Source organism: Pseudophryne corroboree, chromosome 2, assembly GCF_028390025.1.
Source record: "Pseudophryne corroboree isolate aPseCor3 chromosome 2, aPseCor3.hap2, whole genome shotgun sequence".
Lineage (NCBI taxonomy): Eukaryota > Metazoa > Chordata > Amphibia > Anura > Myobatrachidae > Pseudophryne > Pseudophryne corroboree.
In genome coordinates, this window is record NC_086445.1 from 316146547 (window position 1) to 316162057 (window position 15511).

Consider the following 15511-nt stretch of genomic DNA (forward strand, 5'->3'; position numbering starts at 1 on the left):
GCTACACTGGCTAGAATAACCATCATTTTAGTCTAATCCATAGGTCTGCAAACTCGGTCCTCATTACCCCACACAGTGCATATTTTGCAGGTAACCCAGCAGGTGCACAGGTGTATTAATTTCTCATAGACACATTTTAAAAGGTCTGCAGATGGAGTTAATTATTTCACTTGTGATTCTGTGAGGAGACCTGCAAAACATGCACTGTGTGGGGTGATGAGGACCGAGTTTGCAGACCTATGGTCTAATCCAGTTGTTCTCAAACTCGGTCCTCAGGACCCCACACAGTGTATGTTTTGCAGGTAACCCAGCAGGTGCACAGGTGTATTAATTACTCACTGACACATTTTAAAATGTCCACATGTGGAGCAAATTATTTCACTTGTGATTCTGTGAGGAGACCTGGAAAACATGCACCGTGTGGGGTCCTGAGGACCGAGTTTGAGAACCTGTGGTCTAATCCAATGGTAAAAAGCAAGACTGCTTTATTTACAGTCAGGAAGTATATTGTAATATTTTCAGGAGATGCAGTTTATAAGACTGATAAGGTACAGGTTACACATTCCATTCTTTTTCTCACAAGAATTGAAATATTAGTTCTGTTATTACTTGAAATCAATTCAGTGATGTACCAAGGAGCAAGCATATATCTTCTACAAGAAGACAAATATTGCAATATATAATGCATTTTAGTTATAATTTTGCACCATTCCATATATTGATCCTTTTTTTTTTTTTTTCTCCCCTTCAATATTTTAGGAAGTTACTGGTAAAAGTTTTGGGAACCAGGATTTTCGCTCTGCTCTTGAAAATGGAGTACTGTTCAGTGAGTAAGTATTAGAGCCGTTGACAGAAGTTGCATGTTAGTTATATCACACACAAGGTGTGTATACTGTAAAGCCTACCACACAACATTAAATTAGTACATTGATTTCCCACCAAGCCTACTAGAAGCATGCAGACAATTTTACCTGGTTAGCACACCCTACGGAATGCATGGTAGTTTGTCATTGGAGCCACACCAATAAAACTATGCAGAGTAACAATGTTCTTCATTGCACATAAATTCCATAGCATGTACTGCTGTTATGTATTTACAAACTTGTCATAATGTATCTTATGGAACGGACTTCCGCAGGGCTTTTCCTCTTACTGCTAGCACTCTTAGGAACTCCACTAGTAGTGCCTGTATATTGGTGCATGTATTAATACTCTGCTAAAGGCTGCTTGAGTGACCCATCACAAAATGAGCCATCCGTGTAATATTGAGAAACCTTTGCAGTACTTTCTCCAGGTTTCTTTTAAACTAGATATTAGTCTTTGAATATGAGATCCTCTGATCCTACATTTTTGGTGTGTATTCTTTGTCTGACACTCTAATTAGGGTATTCAGTTAGCGTCAGTGTACAGCTGATCTCCTCACCACTATTTTAACAGTAGATCAGCATCGCAGATTGTTCCCCACACCCCATACAGGAAAATCTGCGATGTTTGTGTTGAAGTGCAAAATAGTTGTAATGCCAGCACCCAACATACATCACTTAGAATTTAATTGCCCCCTGATATGTCTACAGCATTGAACAGACACTGTATGTGGCCTTCCAATCCCTCACCAGCTTCTTCCTGCTTTATTATAAGATTTGTTTCCTTTTAACTTGTAACACTTGTTTATTTTCAGTTAAGTGATATTACAAATAGGTATCTTTAGCGTGGATTGAATATATATTGTTTTAACAGATTACTGAGATTAATAGTAATGTGCTGCCTTTTTGAAGGTTAGAGGGATATTCCCTGCAGTCCTTTAAGTGTATCATGTTGCTTCTCATTGATCTAGAAGATTTTCTCAAACTCCATTACAGTTCAAATTTTAAGGTTATCCATGCTTGAGCACAGGTGACTTAATTAGTACCTCAATTTAATTTCTCTGACGTCCTAAGTGGATGCTGGGGACTCCGTCAGGACCATGGGGATTAGCGGCTCCGCAGGAGACAGGGCACAAAACTAAAGCTTTAGGATCAGGTGGTGTGTACTGGCTCCTCCCCCCATGACCCTCCTCCAAGCCTCAGTTAGGTTTTTGTGCCCGTCCGAGCAGGGTGCAATCTAGGTGGCTCTCTTAAGGAGCTGCTTAGAAAAAGTTTTTAGGTTTCTTATTTTCAGTGAGTCCTGCTGGCAACAGGCTCACTGCATCGAGGGACTTAGGGGAGAGAAGTTCAACTCACCTGCGTGCAGGATGGATTGGCTTCTTAGGCTACTGGACACCATTAGCTCCAGAGGGAGTCGGAACACAGGTCTCACCCTGGGGTTCGTCCCGGAGCCGCGCCGCCGACCCCCCTTGCAGATGCTGAAGATTGAAGGTCCAGAAACCGGCGGCAGAAGGCTTTTCAGTCTTCATGAAGGTAGCGCACAGCACTGCAGCTGTGCGCCATTGTTGTCACACACTTCACACCAACGGTCACGGAGGGTGCAGGGCGTTGCTGGGGGCGCCCTGGGCAGCAATGTATAATACCTTATTCTGGCTAAAAATACATCACATATAGCCCCTGGAGGCTATATGGATGTATTTAACCCCTGCCAGGTCTCAGAAAAACGGGAGAAGAAGCCCGCCGAAAAGGGGGCGGGGCCTATTCTCCTCAGCACACAGCGCCATTTTCCCTCACAGAAAGGCTGGTGGGAAGGCTCCCAGGCTCTCCCCTGCACTGCACTACAGAAACAGGGTTAAAACAGAGAGGGGGGGCACTTATTTGGCGATATGTATATATATATTAAAATGCTATAAGGGAAAAACACTTATATAAAGGTTGTCCCTGTATAATATAGCGTTTTTGGTGTGTGCTGGCAAACTCTCCCTCTGTCTCCCCAAAGGGCTAGTGGGGTCCTGTCCTCTATCAGAGCATTCCCTGTGTGTGTGTGCTGTGTGTCGGTACTTGTGTGTCGACATGTATGAGGACGATGTTGGTGAGGAGGCGGAGCAATTGCCGGTAATGGTGATGTCACTCTCTAGGGAGTCGACACCGGAATGGATGGCTTATTTAAGGAATTACGTGATAATGTCAACACGCTGCAAGGTCGGTTGACGACATGAGACGGCCGGCAAACCAATTAGTACCTGTCCAGGCGTCTAAAACACCGTCAGGGGCGTTAAAACGTCCTTTTACCTCAGTCGGTCGACACAGACACGGACACTGACTCCAGTGTCGACGGTGAAGAAACAAACGTATTTTCCTTTAGGGCCACACGTTACTTGTTAAGGGCAATGAAGGAGATGTTACATATTTCTGATACTACAAGTACCACAAAAAAGGGTATTATGTGGAGTGTGAAAAAACTACATGTGGTTTTTCCTGAATCAGATAAATTAAATGAAGTGTGTGATGATGCGTGGGTTTCCCCCGATAGAAAATTATTGGCGGTATACCTTTTCCCGCCAGAAGTTATGGCGCGTTGGGAAACACACCTTAGGGTGGATAAGGCGCTCACACGCTTATAAAAACAAGTGGCGTTACCGTCTCCAGATACGGACGCCCTCAAGGAGCCAACTGATAGGAGGTTGGAAAATATCCTAAAAAGTATATACACACATACTGGTGTTATACTGCGACCAGCGATCGCCTCAGCCTGGATGGGCAGCGCTGGGGTGGCTTGGTCGGATTCCCTGACTGGAAATATTGATACCCTTGACAGGGACAGTATTTTATTGACTATAGAGCATTTAAAAGATGCATTTCTATATATGCAAAACTCTGGCATCAAGAGTAAGTGCGATGTCCATATCTGCCAGACGATGTTTCTGGACACGACAGTGGTCAGGTGATGCAGATTCCAAACGGCACATGGAAGTATTGCCGTATAAAGGGGAGGAGTTATTTGGGGTCGGTCCATCGGACCTGGTGGCCACGGCAACAGCTAGAAAATCCACCTTTTTTACCCCAAGTCACATCTCAGCAGAAAAAGACATAGTCTTTTCAGCCTCAGTCCTTTCGTCCCCATAATATCTGCCCAGGGATAGAGGTAAGGGAAGAAGACTGCAGCAGGCAGCCCATTCCCAGGAACAGAAGCCTTCCACCGCTTCTGCCAAGTCCTCAGCATGACGCTGGGGCCGTACAAACAGGTGCGGTGGGGGGTCGTCTCAAGAGTTTCAGCACGCAGTGGGCTCACTCGCAAGTGGACCCCTGGATCCTACAAGTAGTATTACCAGGGGTACAGATTGGAAATTCGAGACGTCTCCCCCTCGCAGGTTCCTGAAGTTTGCTTTACCAACGTCTACCTCCGACAGGGAGGCAGTATTGGAAACAATTCACAAGCTGTATTCCCAGCAGGTGATAATCAAAGTACCCCTCCTACAACAAGTAAAGGGGTATTATTCCACACTATATTGTGGTACTGAAGCCAGACTGCTCGGTGAGACCTATTCTAAATGGAGTCACTCAGAGCAGTGATAGCGAACCAGGAAGAAGGGGACTATATGGTGTCCCTGGACATCAAGGATGCTTACCTCCATGTCCAAATTTGCCCTTCTCACAAAGGGTACCTCAGGTTCGTGGTACAAAACTGTCACTATCAGTTTCAGACGCTGCCGTTTGAATTGTCCACGGCACCCCGGGTCTTTACCAAGGTAATGGCCGAAATGATGATTCTTCTTCAAAGAAAAGGCGTCTTAATTATCCCTTACTTGGACGATCTCCTGATAAGGGCAAGGTCCAGAGAACAGTTGGAGGTCGGAGTAGCACTATCTCAAGTAGTTCTACGACAGCACGGGTGGATTCTAAATATTCCAAAATCGCAGCTGTCTCCGACGACACGTCTGCTGTCCCTAGGGATGATTCTGGACACAGTCCAGAAAAAGGTGTTTCTCCCGGAGGAGAAAGCCAGGGAGTTATCCGAGCTAGTCAGGAACCTCCAAAAACCAGGAAAAGTGTCAGTGCATCATTGCACAAGGGTCCTGGGAAAAATGGTGGCTTCTTACGAAGCGATTCCATTCGGCAGATTTCACGCAAGAACTTTTCAGTGGGATCTGCTGGACAAATGGTCCGGATCGCATCTTCAGATGCATCAGCGGATAACCCTGTCTCCAAGGACAAGGGTGTCTCTTCTGTGGTGGCTGCAGAGTGCTCATCTACTAAAGTGCCACAGTTATGCATTCAGGACTGGGTCCTGGTGACCACGGATTCCAGCTTGAAAGGCTGGGGAGCAGTCACACAGGGAAAAAAATTTCCAGGGAGTGTGATCAAGTCTGGGGACTTCTCTCCGCATAAATATACTGGAGCTAAGAGCAATTTACAATGCTCTAAGCTTAGCAAGACCTCTGCTTCAAGGTCAGCCGGTATTGATCCAGTGGGACAACATCACGGCAGTCGCCCACGTAAACAGACAGGGCGGCACAAGAAGCAGGAGGACAATGGCAGAAACTGCAAGGATTCTTCGCTGGGCGGAAAATCATGTGATAGCACTGTCAGCAGTTTTCATTCCGGGAGTGGACAACTGGGAAGCAGACTTCCTCAGCACGACCTCCACCCGGGAGAGTGGGGACTTCATCGAGAAGTTGTTTCCACATGATTGTGCACCGTTGGGAAAGACCAAAGGTGGACATGATGGCGTCCCGCCTGAACAAAAAACTGGACAGGTATTGCGCCAGGTCAAGAGACCCTCAGGAAATAGCTGTGGACGTTCTGGTAACACCATGGGTGTACCAGTCGGTGTATGTGTTCCCTCCTCTGCTTCTCATACCAAAGGTACTGAGAATTATAAGACGTAGAGGAGTAAGAACTATACTCGTGGCTCCGGATGGGCCAAGAAGGACTTGGTACCCGGAACTTCATGAGATGCTCACAGAGGACTCAGGGCCTCTGCCGATAAGAAGGGACTTGCTTCAGCAAGTACCATGTCTGTTCCAAGACTTACCGCGGGTGCGTTTGACGGCATGGCGGTTGAACGCCGGATCCTAAGGGAAAAAAGGCATTCCGGAAGAGGTCATTCCTACCCTGGTCAAAGCCAGGAAGGAGGTGACCGCACAACATTATCACCACATGTGGCGAAAATATGTTGCGTGGTGTGAGGCCAGGAAGGCCCCACGAAGAAATTTCAACTCGGTCGATTCCTGCATTTCCTGCAAACAGGAGTGTCTATGGGCCTCAAATTGGGGTCCATTAAGGTTAAAATTTCGGCCCTGTTGATTTTCTTCCAGAAAGAATTGGCTTCAGTTCCTGAAGTCCAGAAATTTGACAAGGGAGTACTGCATATACAACCCCCTTTTGTGCCTCCAGTGGCACTGTGGGATCTCAACGTAGTCCTGGGATTCCTCAAATCACGTTGGTTTAAACCGCTCAAATCTGTGGATTTGAAATATCTCACATGGAAAGTGACCATGATGTTGGCCCTGGCCTCGGCCAGGCGAGTGTCAGAATTGGCGGCTTTGTCTCACAAAAAGCCCATATCTGATTGTCCATTCGGACAGGGCAGAGCTGCGGACTCGTCCCCAGTTTCTCCCTAAGGTGGTGTCAGCGTTTCATCTGAACCAGCTTATTGTGGTACCTGCGGCTACTAGAGACTTGGAGGACTCCAAGTTGCTAGATGTTGTCAGGGCCCTGAAAATATAGATTTCCAGGACGGCTGGAGTCAGGAAAACTGACTTGCTGTTATCCTGTATGCACCCAAAAAACTGGGTGCTCTTGCTTCTAAGCAGACGATTGCTAGTTGAATGTGTAGTACAATTCAGCTTGCACATTCTGTGGCAGGACTGCCACAGCCAAAATATATAAATGCCCATTCCACAAGGAAGGTGGGCTCATCTTGGGCGACTGCCCGAGGGGTCTCGGCTTTACAACTTTGCCGAGCTGCTACTTGGTCAGGGGCACACCCTGGCTGAGGAGGACCTGGAGTTCTCTCACTCGGTGCTGCAGAGTCATCCGCACTCTCCCGCCCGTTTGGGAGCTTTGGTATAATCCCCATGGTCCTGACGGAGTCCCCAGCATCCACTTAGGACGTCAGAGAAAATAAGATTTTACTTACCGATAAATCTATTTCTCGTAGTCCGTAGTGGATGCTGGGCGCCCATCCCAAGTGCGGATTGTCTGCAATACTTGTACATAATTATTGTTACAAAAAAATCGGGTTGTTATTGTTGTGAGCCGTCTGTTCAGAGGCTCCTACGTTTGTCATACTGTTAACTGGGTTTAGATCACAAGTTATACGGTGTGATTGGTGTGGCTGGTATGAGTATTACCCGGGATTCAATATCCTTCCTTATTGTGTACGCTCGTCCGGGCACAGTATCCTAACTGAGGCTTGGAGGAGGGTCATGGGGGGAGGAGCCAGTACACACCACCTGATCCTAAAGCTTTAGTTTTGTGCCCTGTCTCCTGCGGAGCCGCTAATCCCCATGGTCCTGACGGAGTCCCCAGCATCCACTACGGACTACGAGAAATAGATTTATCGGTAAGTAAAATCTTATTTTAACTATCTGTACTGAAGCATGAATATCCTTACAACCTGGATTGTAATAAAGGAGTCTGGGAAACTCTGATCTTGAACATGACCATATTTTAAGGTGTATGAATTGATCGCTCGACCATAACATGGTCAACACCAGATTGTTGACTGTGAATAGGTCAGCATGGTTAACAGGGACATAGAAATTAACAGGGTTAAATGGTTGGCATAAAAAAGTGGTATTTTAGACTAACCCTAACCCTCTCCTACTGTAGCCTTACATGAAATCTGGAAGTCAAGAATTTTTTTTTTGACAATCTGGATGTTGACCTTTTAAACCTAATGACCCTATTGACCTATTCACGGTCTATCATTTAGTGTCTAGCTAGCCTATTGACTGTCAACCATGTTTATTTCGCTCTGCCATATGGATAACATATTAAGAACTCAATCCAGTTATCTGCCAAGGGGGTGAGTTGCTGTTCCAGAAGCGTTTAAATGCTGGCAGTGGTACTCCAGTTCACCCCCCCACGCAGCCTGATCTCAGCCTGGACTTGCGGATTTTGTATGCAGCTGTATGGGGCTGCAAACAAAAAATCCAAAAGTGCGGCATACAGCTGCAATGCATATTAAACATTAACAATATATATTTATTCATTAATGTGTGATGTTTGTTTATTTACTTTTTTTTTTTAGTTTAATTAACAAGATCAAACCTGGAATAATTAAAAAAATTAATCGCCTGTCCACACCTATTGCTGGTTTGGTAAGTAATATGCCACAATTACACCAAAAGTATGGTTAATCTAGTGAATCAGTGTTTTATTGTGCCTTCTCCAAACTGCTGTTCCACAGGTTTAGGCCTGCACTTTACTTACATTGTGGAAGTGATGGGACTCTTGTTTGCTGTATATTTGTAACTATTGTAGTACGATAAAAATGCATATATTCCTACTGTTCAACTTGTGCCTGATTTGATTTCCTCATGGGATGAACACAACATTAAAAATTATCTTTCTCAAACAGTTGCATAATGCAATCCTGCCATTCATTCTAAATGGGGGTACACAATAGGCGATTTTAGCCAAAAGTAAACGATAACGTCATAAATGTCGTTATCATTTATTTTTAGGCTTATATCGTCCATTGTATATGGGAGCAATGTTGGTAACCGATGAACGAAGCGCGCTCCCGCACACAGTTCAGCGATCACCAATATTGAGCTGACGTGCAGCTCAACCTGTCAATGTCTGGCTGAGCTGCATGTTCGCAAATGCCAGCGGTGACGTCGCTAAATGTTATCGTTGAACGATAACGTTCAGTGTGTAGCACTATATCAATAAACGCTATATTGTTCAATGATATAGTTGTCCATCGCTGGCAATTCCCCGTCGCCTAGTGTGTACCCGCCTTAATGCTGGGTACACACTGGCAGATATATTGGCCAGTCAACTAATCGGCAAATATATCTTTTGCTGATCTGCATGTGTGTGCAAGCAATACTGTATGTCTGTGAACAACGTCTTTCACAGATATATTGCATTTGCTGTACAGCACACCAGATGGCCAATGTATCTGCAGATAGGTTTGTGAATCTTTCTGTGTGTTTGAACAACTAGGTGGAAGTTCAGTTAGCCGTGAAAACACTGTGATCAAACTTTTCGAGGCTATCGCATGAAAAGTGCAGTGAAAAGCGGCTTTTCACAGGTATACACCCGCAGTTTGACCTATTCAATTGTAAAATCACAAAAACAGGATTTGTGCGATAATTCTTGCTGGCAAAACCAAAGAAGTTACGTGAGAATGGGGAAATCTGTCTGTACCACCAAAAAAGCCAAACTAATATAGAAAAACAATATAGAAGACTATTAGTGGCAATAATTAAAATATTTGGGGTACTTAAATTGTGTCAAATGGCAGTTTTATGCTTTCTATTTCGTCCTGGTGGGGGGGGGGGGGGGGGGGCGCACTGGGGAGCTTGTTGCCTCTATAAACTGGCTGGCAATGATATTCAGTGCCCAGGCACTGTCCGCAATACCCCCGCCAGGATAAATATATAAAATTAAGCGGGACGAAGCGCGCCATGTTGGGGGTGGGGCTTCTTCCTCACTGCTCACTGGCGCCATTTTCCTCCTCAATGAAGTCGCTGGTCCTTCCTCACCCGCAGCAAGTACCAGGGGGCTCAAAACAGAAGGGGGGGTCATATTTATTTATTATAAGTAAAGCGCAGCAGCTCTGGGACATTTATTAGTGTGGTCAGACCTGCTTATTTGGCGCTGGGGTGTGAGCTGGCTATTTCCCTTTGTGTGCCCTCACAGACTTGGTGTGTGTGCTGTCTCTGGTAGTCGACATGTCTGAGGCAGATTATCCTTCTTCGGGGGATAATATATCAGGGACACCGAATGTTTTGGGGGTGGCCCTGTCGGCACCGCCGACTGCAGATTGGTTAACTACATTGAATGCCTTGCATGCTAGTGTCACGTCATTAAATCAAAAATTTGATCAGTCTGAATCTCAATCCCAGGTGTGGAAAAGATCAGTGGAGGACGCTTTATTACAAATGCAAGACCCTGTGGGGGTCGCACAAGCGTAGTTTTGACCAGTTAGTTGACACGGATACCGACACGGACTCGGAGGCCGATGTCGATTATGCTGATTCTAGGTTGGACCCTAAATTGGCTAAGAGTATTCAGTATATGCTTGTTGCTGTCAAAGATAGCTTGAATATTAATGAGGACCCTATTACACCTGAAACCAGGGTCCTTATTTACAAGGAAAAGAAGCGCTCGGTTACCTTTCCTCCTTGTTTCAAGCTGAACGCTCTCTTTGATAGCATTAGGAACAGCCCTGATAAAAAAAAATTCTGATTCCTAAAAGAATCAGAGTGGCATACCCCTTTCCCGAGTCTGATAGGGATACGTGGGAAAATCCCTCGACAGTAGACAAAGCCCTGGCGCATTTGTCAAAACAGGTAGCCCTCCCTGCAGCCCAATCAACGGCCCTTAAGGAGCCGGTGGACCGTAAGCAGGAGGCTACCCTAAAGGCTATTTTCACTACTACAGGGACGCTGCTCAGGCCTCTTATTGCATCTGCGTGGGTCAGTAGTGCTATTGAAAAGTGGGCGGACACTTTGTCTTCTGATTGGGATACTCTGGATAGAGATAACATCCAGGTAACGCTTGGTTATATCAGAGATGCAGCTGCATACTTGAAAGAGGCTGCAAGGGATGCTGGCCTGCTAGGTGCTAAGGCGAATGCTATGTCCGTTGCGGCTAGGCGAGCGCTCTGGACTCACCAGTGGAATGCTGATGCTGATTCCAAGAGAAATATTGGAGTCTCTTACTGATTTAGTATCAGCAGCTACCGCGGGTAAATCTACCTTTTTACCTTCTGTTCCTACGCAACAGAAGAAACCGCCACATTATCAAATGCAGTCATTTTGGCCCAACAAGTATAGAAGAGGCCGCGGAAACTTCTTCCTGGCTACCAGAGGTAGAGGAAGAGGCAAGAGGGTACCCGCATCCTCGGGTTCCCAGGAGCAGAAGTCCTCCCCGGCTTCTGCCAAATCCTCCGCATGACGCCAGGTCTCCCTTACAGGGGCCCGCACCGGTGGGGGAACGCCTAAAGCTTTTCAGTCAGGTCTGGGTTCGCTTGGGTCTAGACACTTGGGTATTGAGTATTGTGTCTCAAGGGTACAAACTGGAGTTTCAAGACGTTCCCCCTCACCGTTTTTTCAGATCAGCCTTACCAGCTTCACTTCCGGACAGGGCTCTGGTCTGCAGTGCAGTACAAAACTTGTGTCAAAATCAGGTTGTGGTCCCGGTACCCCTGGCGCAGCAGGGGCAGGGGTTTTATTCAATCCTGTTTGTGGTGCCGCAGCCGGATGTCTCGGTAAGACCAATCCTCAACCTGAAATCTCCTCAATTTCTTCCTGGTGAAATTCAAATTCAAGATGGAGTCTCTCAGAGCGGTGATCTCCAGTCTGGAGGAGGGGGAATTCATGGTCTCATTGGACATCAAGGACGCCTACCTTCATGTCCCCATTTATCCTCCTCATCAAAGTTTCCTGAGGTTTGCTATCCAGGATACGCACTACCAGTTTCAGACGTTGCCGTTTGGTCTATCCACGGCTCCGAGGATTTTCACCAAAGTAATGGTAGAAATGATGGTTCTCCTGCGCAAGCAAGGAGTTACAATTATCCCGTACTTGGACGATCTCCTGATAAAGGCGAGGTCCAAGGGCAAATTGTTGCAGGACATTGCACTGTCCCTGTCAATGCTACAACAGCACGGCCTCCTACAAGCGGAACATCATCTTCGGAACCTGCCGGTTCTGATCCAATCGGACATTGTCACGCAGTGGCTTACATCAACACCCAAGGCGGCACAAGAAGCAGAGCAGCAATGGCAGAAGCCACGAAAATTCTTCGTTGGGCGGAAAAAGATACAAGCGCTCTGTCAGCAATATTCATTCCGGGAGTGGACAACTGGGAAGCAGACTTCCTCAGCAGACACGACCTTCATCCAGGAGAGTAAAGCCTCCACCAGGAGGTCTTCACACTGATAACAGTTCAATGGGGGGTTCCCCATATAGACATGATGGCGTCTCGCCTCAACAGAAAACTTCTGAGCTATTGTTCCAGGTCCAGGGACCCTCAGGCGGAGGCAGTGGATGCACTGACAACACCCTGGGTGTTTCCGTCGGTGTACATTTTCCCTCCGCTTCCTCTCATCCCAAAGGTGTTGAGACATTCCAGCGCTCCTTGTAGCCCCAGATTGGCCAAGGAGAACGTGGTACCCGGATCTTCAGACGTTACTAGTCGACGATCCCTGGCCTCTTCCTCTTCGCGAGGACCTGCTGCGGCAGGGGCCGTCGTCCACCAAGACTTACAGTGGCTACGTTTGACGGCATGGCGGTTGAACGCCAGATTTTAGCCCGGAAGGGTATACCCAGTGAAGTCATACCTACTCTTATTCTTGCCAGGAAGGCTGTGACGTCAAAGCACTATCACCGTATTTGGAGGAAATACACTTCCTGGTGCGAGTCCAAGAGAGCTCCAGTGGAGAATTTTGACCTTGGACGTTTTCCCCATTTTCTACAGAATGGAGTGGATGCTGGCCTTAAATTAGGCTCCATTAAAGTGCAGATTTCTGCCTTGTCCATTTTCTTTCAGAAACAATTGGCCTCACTTCCTGAAGTGCAGACCTTTGTGAAAGGGGTGTTGCACATCCAACCTCCTTTTGTGCCCCCTGTGGCACCTTGGGACCTTAATGTCGTATTATCGTTCCTTCAGTCACATTGGTTTGAACCTTTGCGTAAAGTGGAGTTAAAATTCCTCACTTGGAAAGTTGTCATTTTGTTGGTGTTGGCATCCGCAAGGCGGGTGTCGGAGTTGGCGGCCTTGTCTCACATGAGCCCTTACTTAATTTTCCATGAAGATAGAGCAGAGTTGCGAACTCGGCAACAATTTCTGCCAAAGGTAGTTTCCTCTTTTCATATCAACCAACCTATTGTGGTGCCAGTGGCTACTGGCGCTTTGGCTGAGAATAAGTCTCTGGATGTGGTCAGAGCTTTAAAGATTTATGTAGCCAGGATGGCTCCATTGAGGAAAACAGAGTCTCTTTATTTTGTATGCTCCCAATAAGATTGGGGTTCCTGCTTCCAAGCAGATCATTGCCCACTGGGTATGTCAGACTATTCAGCAGGCTCATTCAACGGCAGGCTTGCCGTTGCCGAAATCAGTGAAGGCCCATTCCACTAGGAAGGTGAGTTCGTCCTGGGCGGCTGCCCGGGGTGTCTCGGCATTGCAACTTTGCCGAGCTGCTACTTGGTCGGGGTCGAACACGTTTGCTAAATTCTACAAGTTTGATACCTTGGCCGATGAAGACCTTAAATTTGGTCAGTCAGTGCTGCTGAGTAATCTGCACTCTCCTGCCCGCTATTGAGCTTTGGTATAAACCCCATGGTCTTTTGAGAGTGCCCAACATCCTCTAGGACGAAATAGAAAATAGGATTTTAAATACCTACCGGTAAATCCTTTTCTATAAGTCCGTAGAGGATGTTGGGCGCCCGTCACAGTGCGTACTGTATCTGCAGTTTAGTTCTGGTTACACACAGGTTGTGTTTTTGGTTTTTTTCTTCAGCTTGTTGCTGAGGTTTAGTCCATGTCCGTTGACATGTGTTCAGTTATCTGCCATGTTATACGGTATGCTTATGGCGTGAGCTGGTATTGGCTCACCTTGTTTGTTAAGTCCTTTCCTCGTAATGTCCGTCTCGCCAGGCACAGTTCCAAACTGAGTCTGGGGAGGGATATAGAGGGAGGAGCCAGGCCACGCCCCTTTGAAAGTCTTAAAGTGCCCATGTCTCCTGCGGATCCCGTCTATACCCCATGGTCTTTTGAGAGTGCCCAACATTCTCTACGGACTCATAGAAAAGGATTTACCAGTAGGTATTAAATCCTATTTTTTCTGAAAAATGCATATAAATGATTGAAAGCAGGTGTTTTTCAGTAAAATACAGTAAATTCTCAAATTATACTCGGTAAATAAAAATGGGCCTGCTGATCCCTCAATCCCCCGGATTGGAGCTTCCAATCCCAGGATTGAATCCCGGACGTTTTTGGGCCTAAATCCCAGGATCCCGCCGATCCCGATCCTAGATTGGCCTCCCTACTCCTGATATGCCCCATTCCAAACAGAGAATATGCATGCCTGCACTGTCATTTACTCCTAATTTGCATTGTTATCCAGGTGTGAATGACGTGTGCGTTGCTTCTAAAAGCTTTTCCCCTTTAGTATACCACATTCAAACGAAGTTTACTTCTTTTCACATCTCGGCCTTCAAAAAAAGGGCTCCTCTTTAGGACCATTTGCTGTTTAAGCACAAGCACACACTAAGTTTCAGAGAAGCTATGCCGCCAAATAAATTATCCAGTCTGGGTCACAGAAGTAATAGAGTGGCAAGACGTAAGGAGACTTCAGAGGAAGTGCAAGCACATTCTGCAGCTCACAAGAGAGACAAGCAGCTAATCACTCAGTGCAAGGCTAGCTCACCACTCTTGGACCCGCCTGAGCCTCTTAAGTCTCTGGTTGCTAGAACACACAATAAATCAAAAGTGGGGACAATGTAAAAAACTGAAGGCTGCAGATTTACTTCAAGATCCGTTCTTTAACTAGGGCAATGTCAGGTAACCCAGCTAGTTAAGCATGCTGTAGCTGGTAAAAACTTGTAGAAGTATAGATCAGAAAAAGAATAGAGAAAAAGGACTTCAGCCTAGACAAGAGCAGGCTTTTGATGACCTCTCTGGTACTGAAAGTATGTTACTTTAATGAGACTGGGTATAGGTTTGTCATCCAACTGTTATGTAACTTACAGTACATATCACCTGGAAGAGAAGGAGCAGATGAACTCTGCTGGGAATCCATTTTCCAAGGCCATTTCAAAAAAAGGCAATGGGTTTAGAAATGGCCAGAGTTTTAGAATGCCTTCCAAATCAAATTTTGTAATTTTAGTTTTTTTTAAACATATTTTTATTGAAGCAACACATCATACAATCAGCATTGTACAAAATGGAGACAAGTGTGTACAAGTTGTACATGAAACAATAAAGTTGCAATTGGTACATACCACTAATGTCTATGTGCATTATTTGTTTATACTATGGATCACCTTCAAATGTTCTAGTCATATACCATAAAGTATTTGATAGAGTCTGATATCTACCTTTTAACATTAGCTATATACTAATACCGTGTAGCCGTAATGGCTGCTAAACCACGTGCACATGCTACGCACTCCGTACGCTATTTGCGTACGAAGACCTTGCATGTGGTACGCAAATTAAGTACACACGCTGTGCTGGGTGTACGGAATACCCACAGCGAGCATACACACAGACAGTAACCTTTATAAACTTTAAACACAGATATGCTTACACTGTAAACCTTAATATCGTGGTACTATAATGCATTTAACACTGAACCTTTGTGAGTATGCAAGTTGTTTGAGCAATTGAGATACTCAGAAACCCTTTGTACTAGCTAGAGAGACACAGACACCCTGCTGAGGTTCCAACACCTTTACTAA

The 15511-nt window shown here is 45.9% G+C and overlaps 1 protein-coding gene across 10 annotated transcripts in view; it reads left to right on the forward strand.

The window, feature by feature from the left end:
• Positions 1 to 15511, forward strand: part of LMO7 (LIM domain 7) — a 311711-nt gene that overhangs the window by 109684 nt on the left and 186516 nt on the right. For all 10 annotated transcript variants that reach the window (XM_063952955.1, XM_063952957.1, XM_063952951.1 and 7 more), the window contains exons 3-4: positions 760 to 830; positions 8122 to 8191. In XM_063952955.1, the coding sequence (XP_063809025.1) occupies positions 760 to 830; positions 8122 to 8191 (141 nt within the window). The remainder of the gene's footprint in view (positions 1 to 759; positions 831 to 8121; positions 8192 to 15511) is intronic.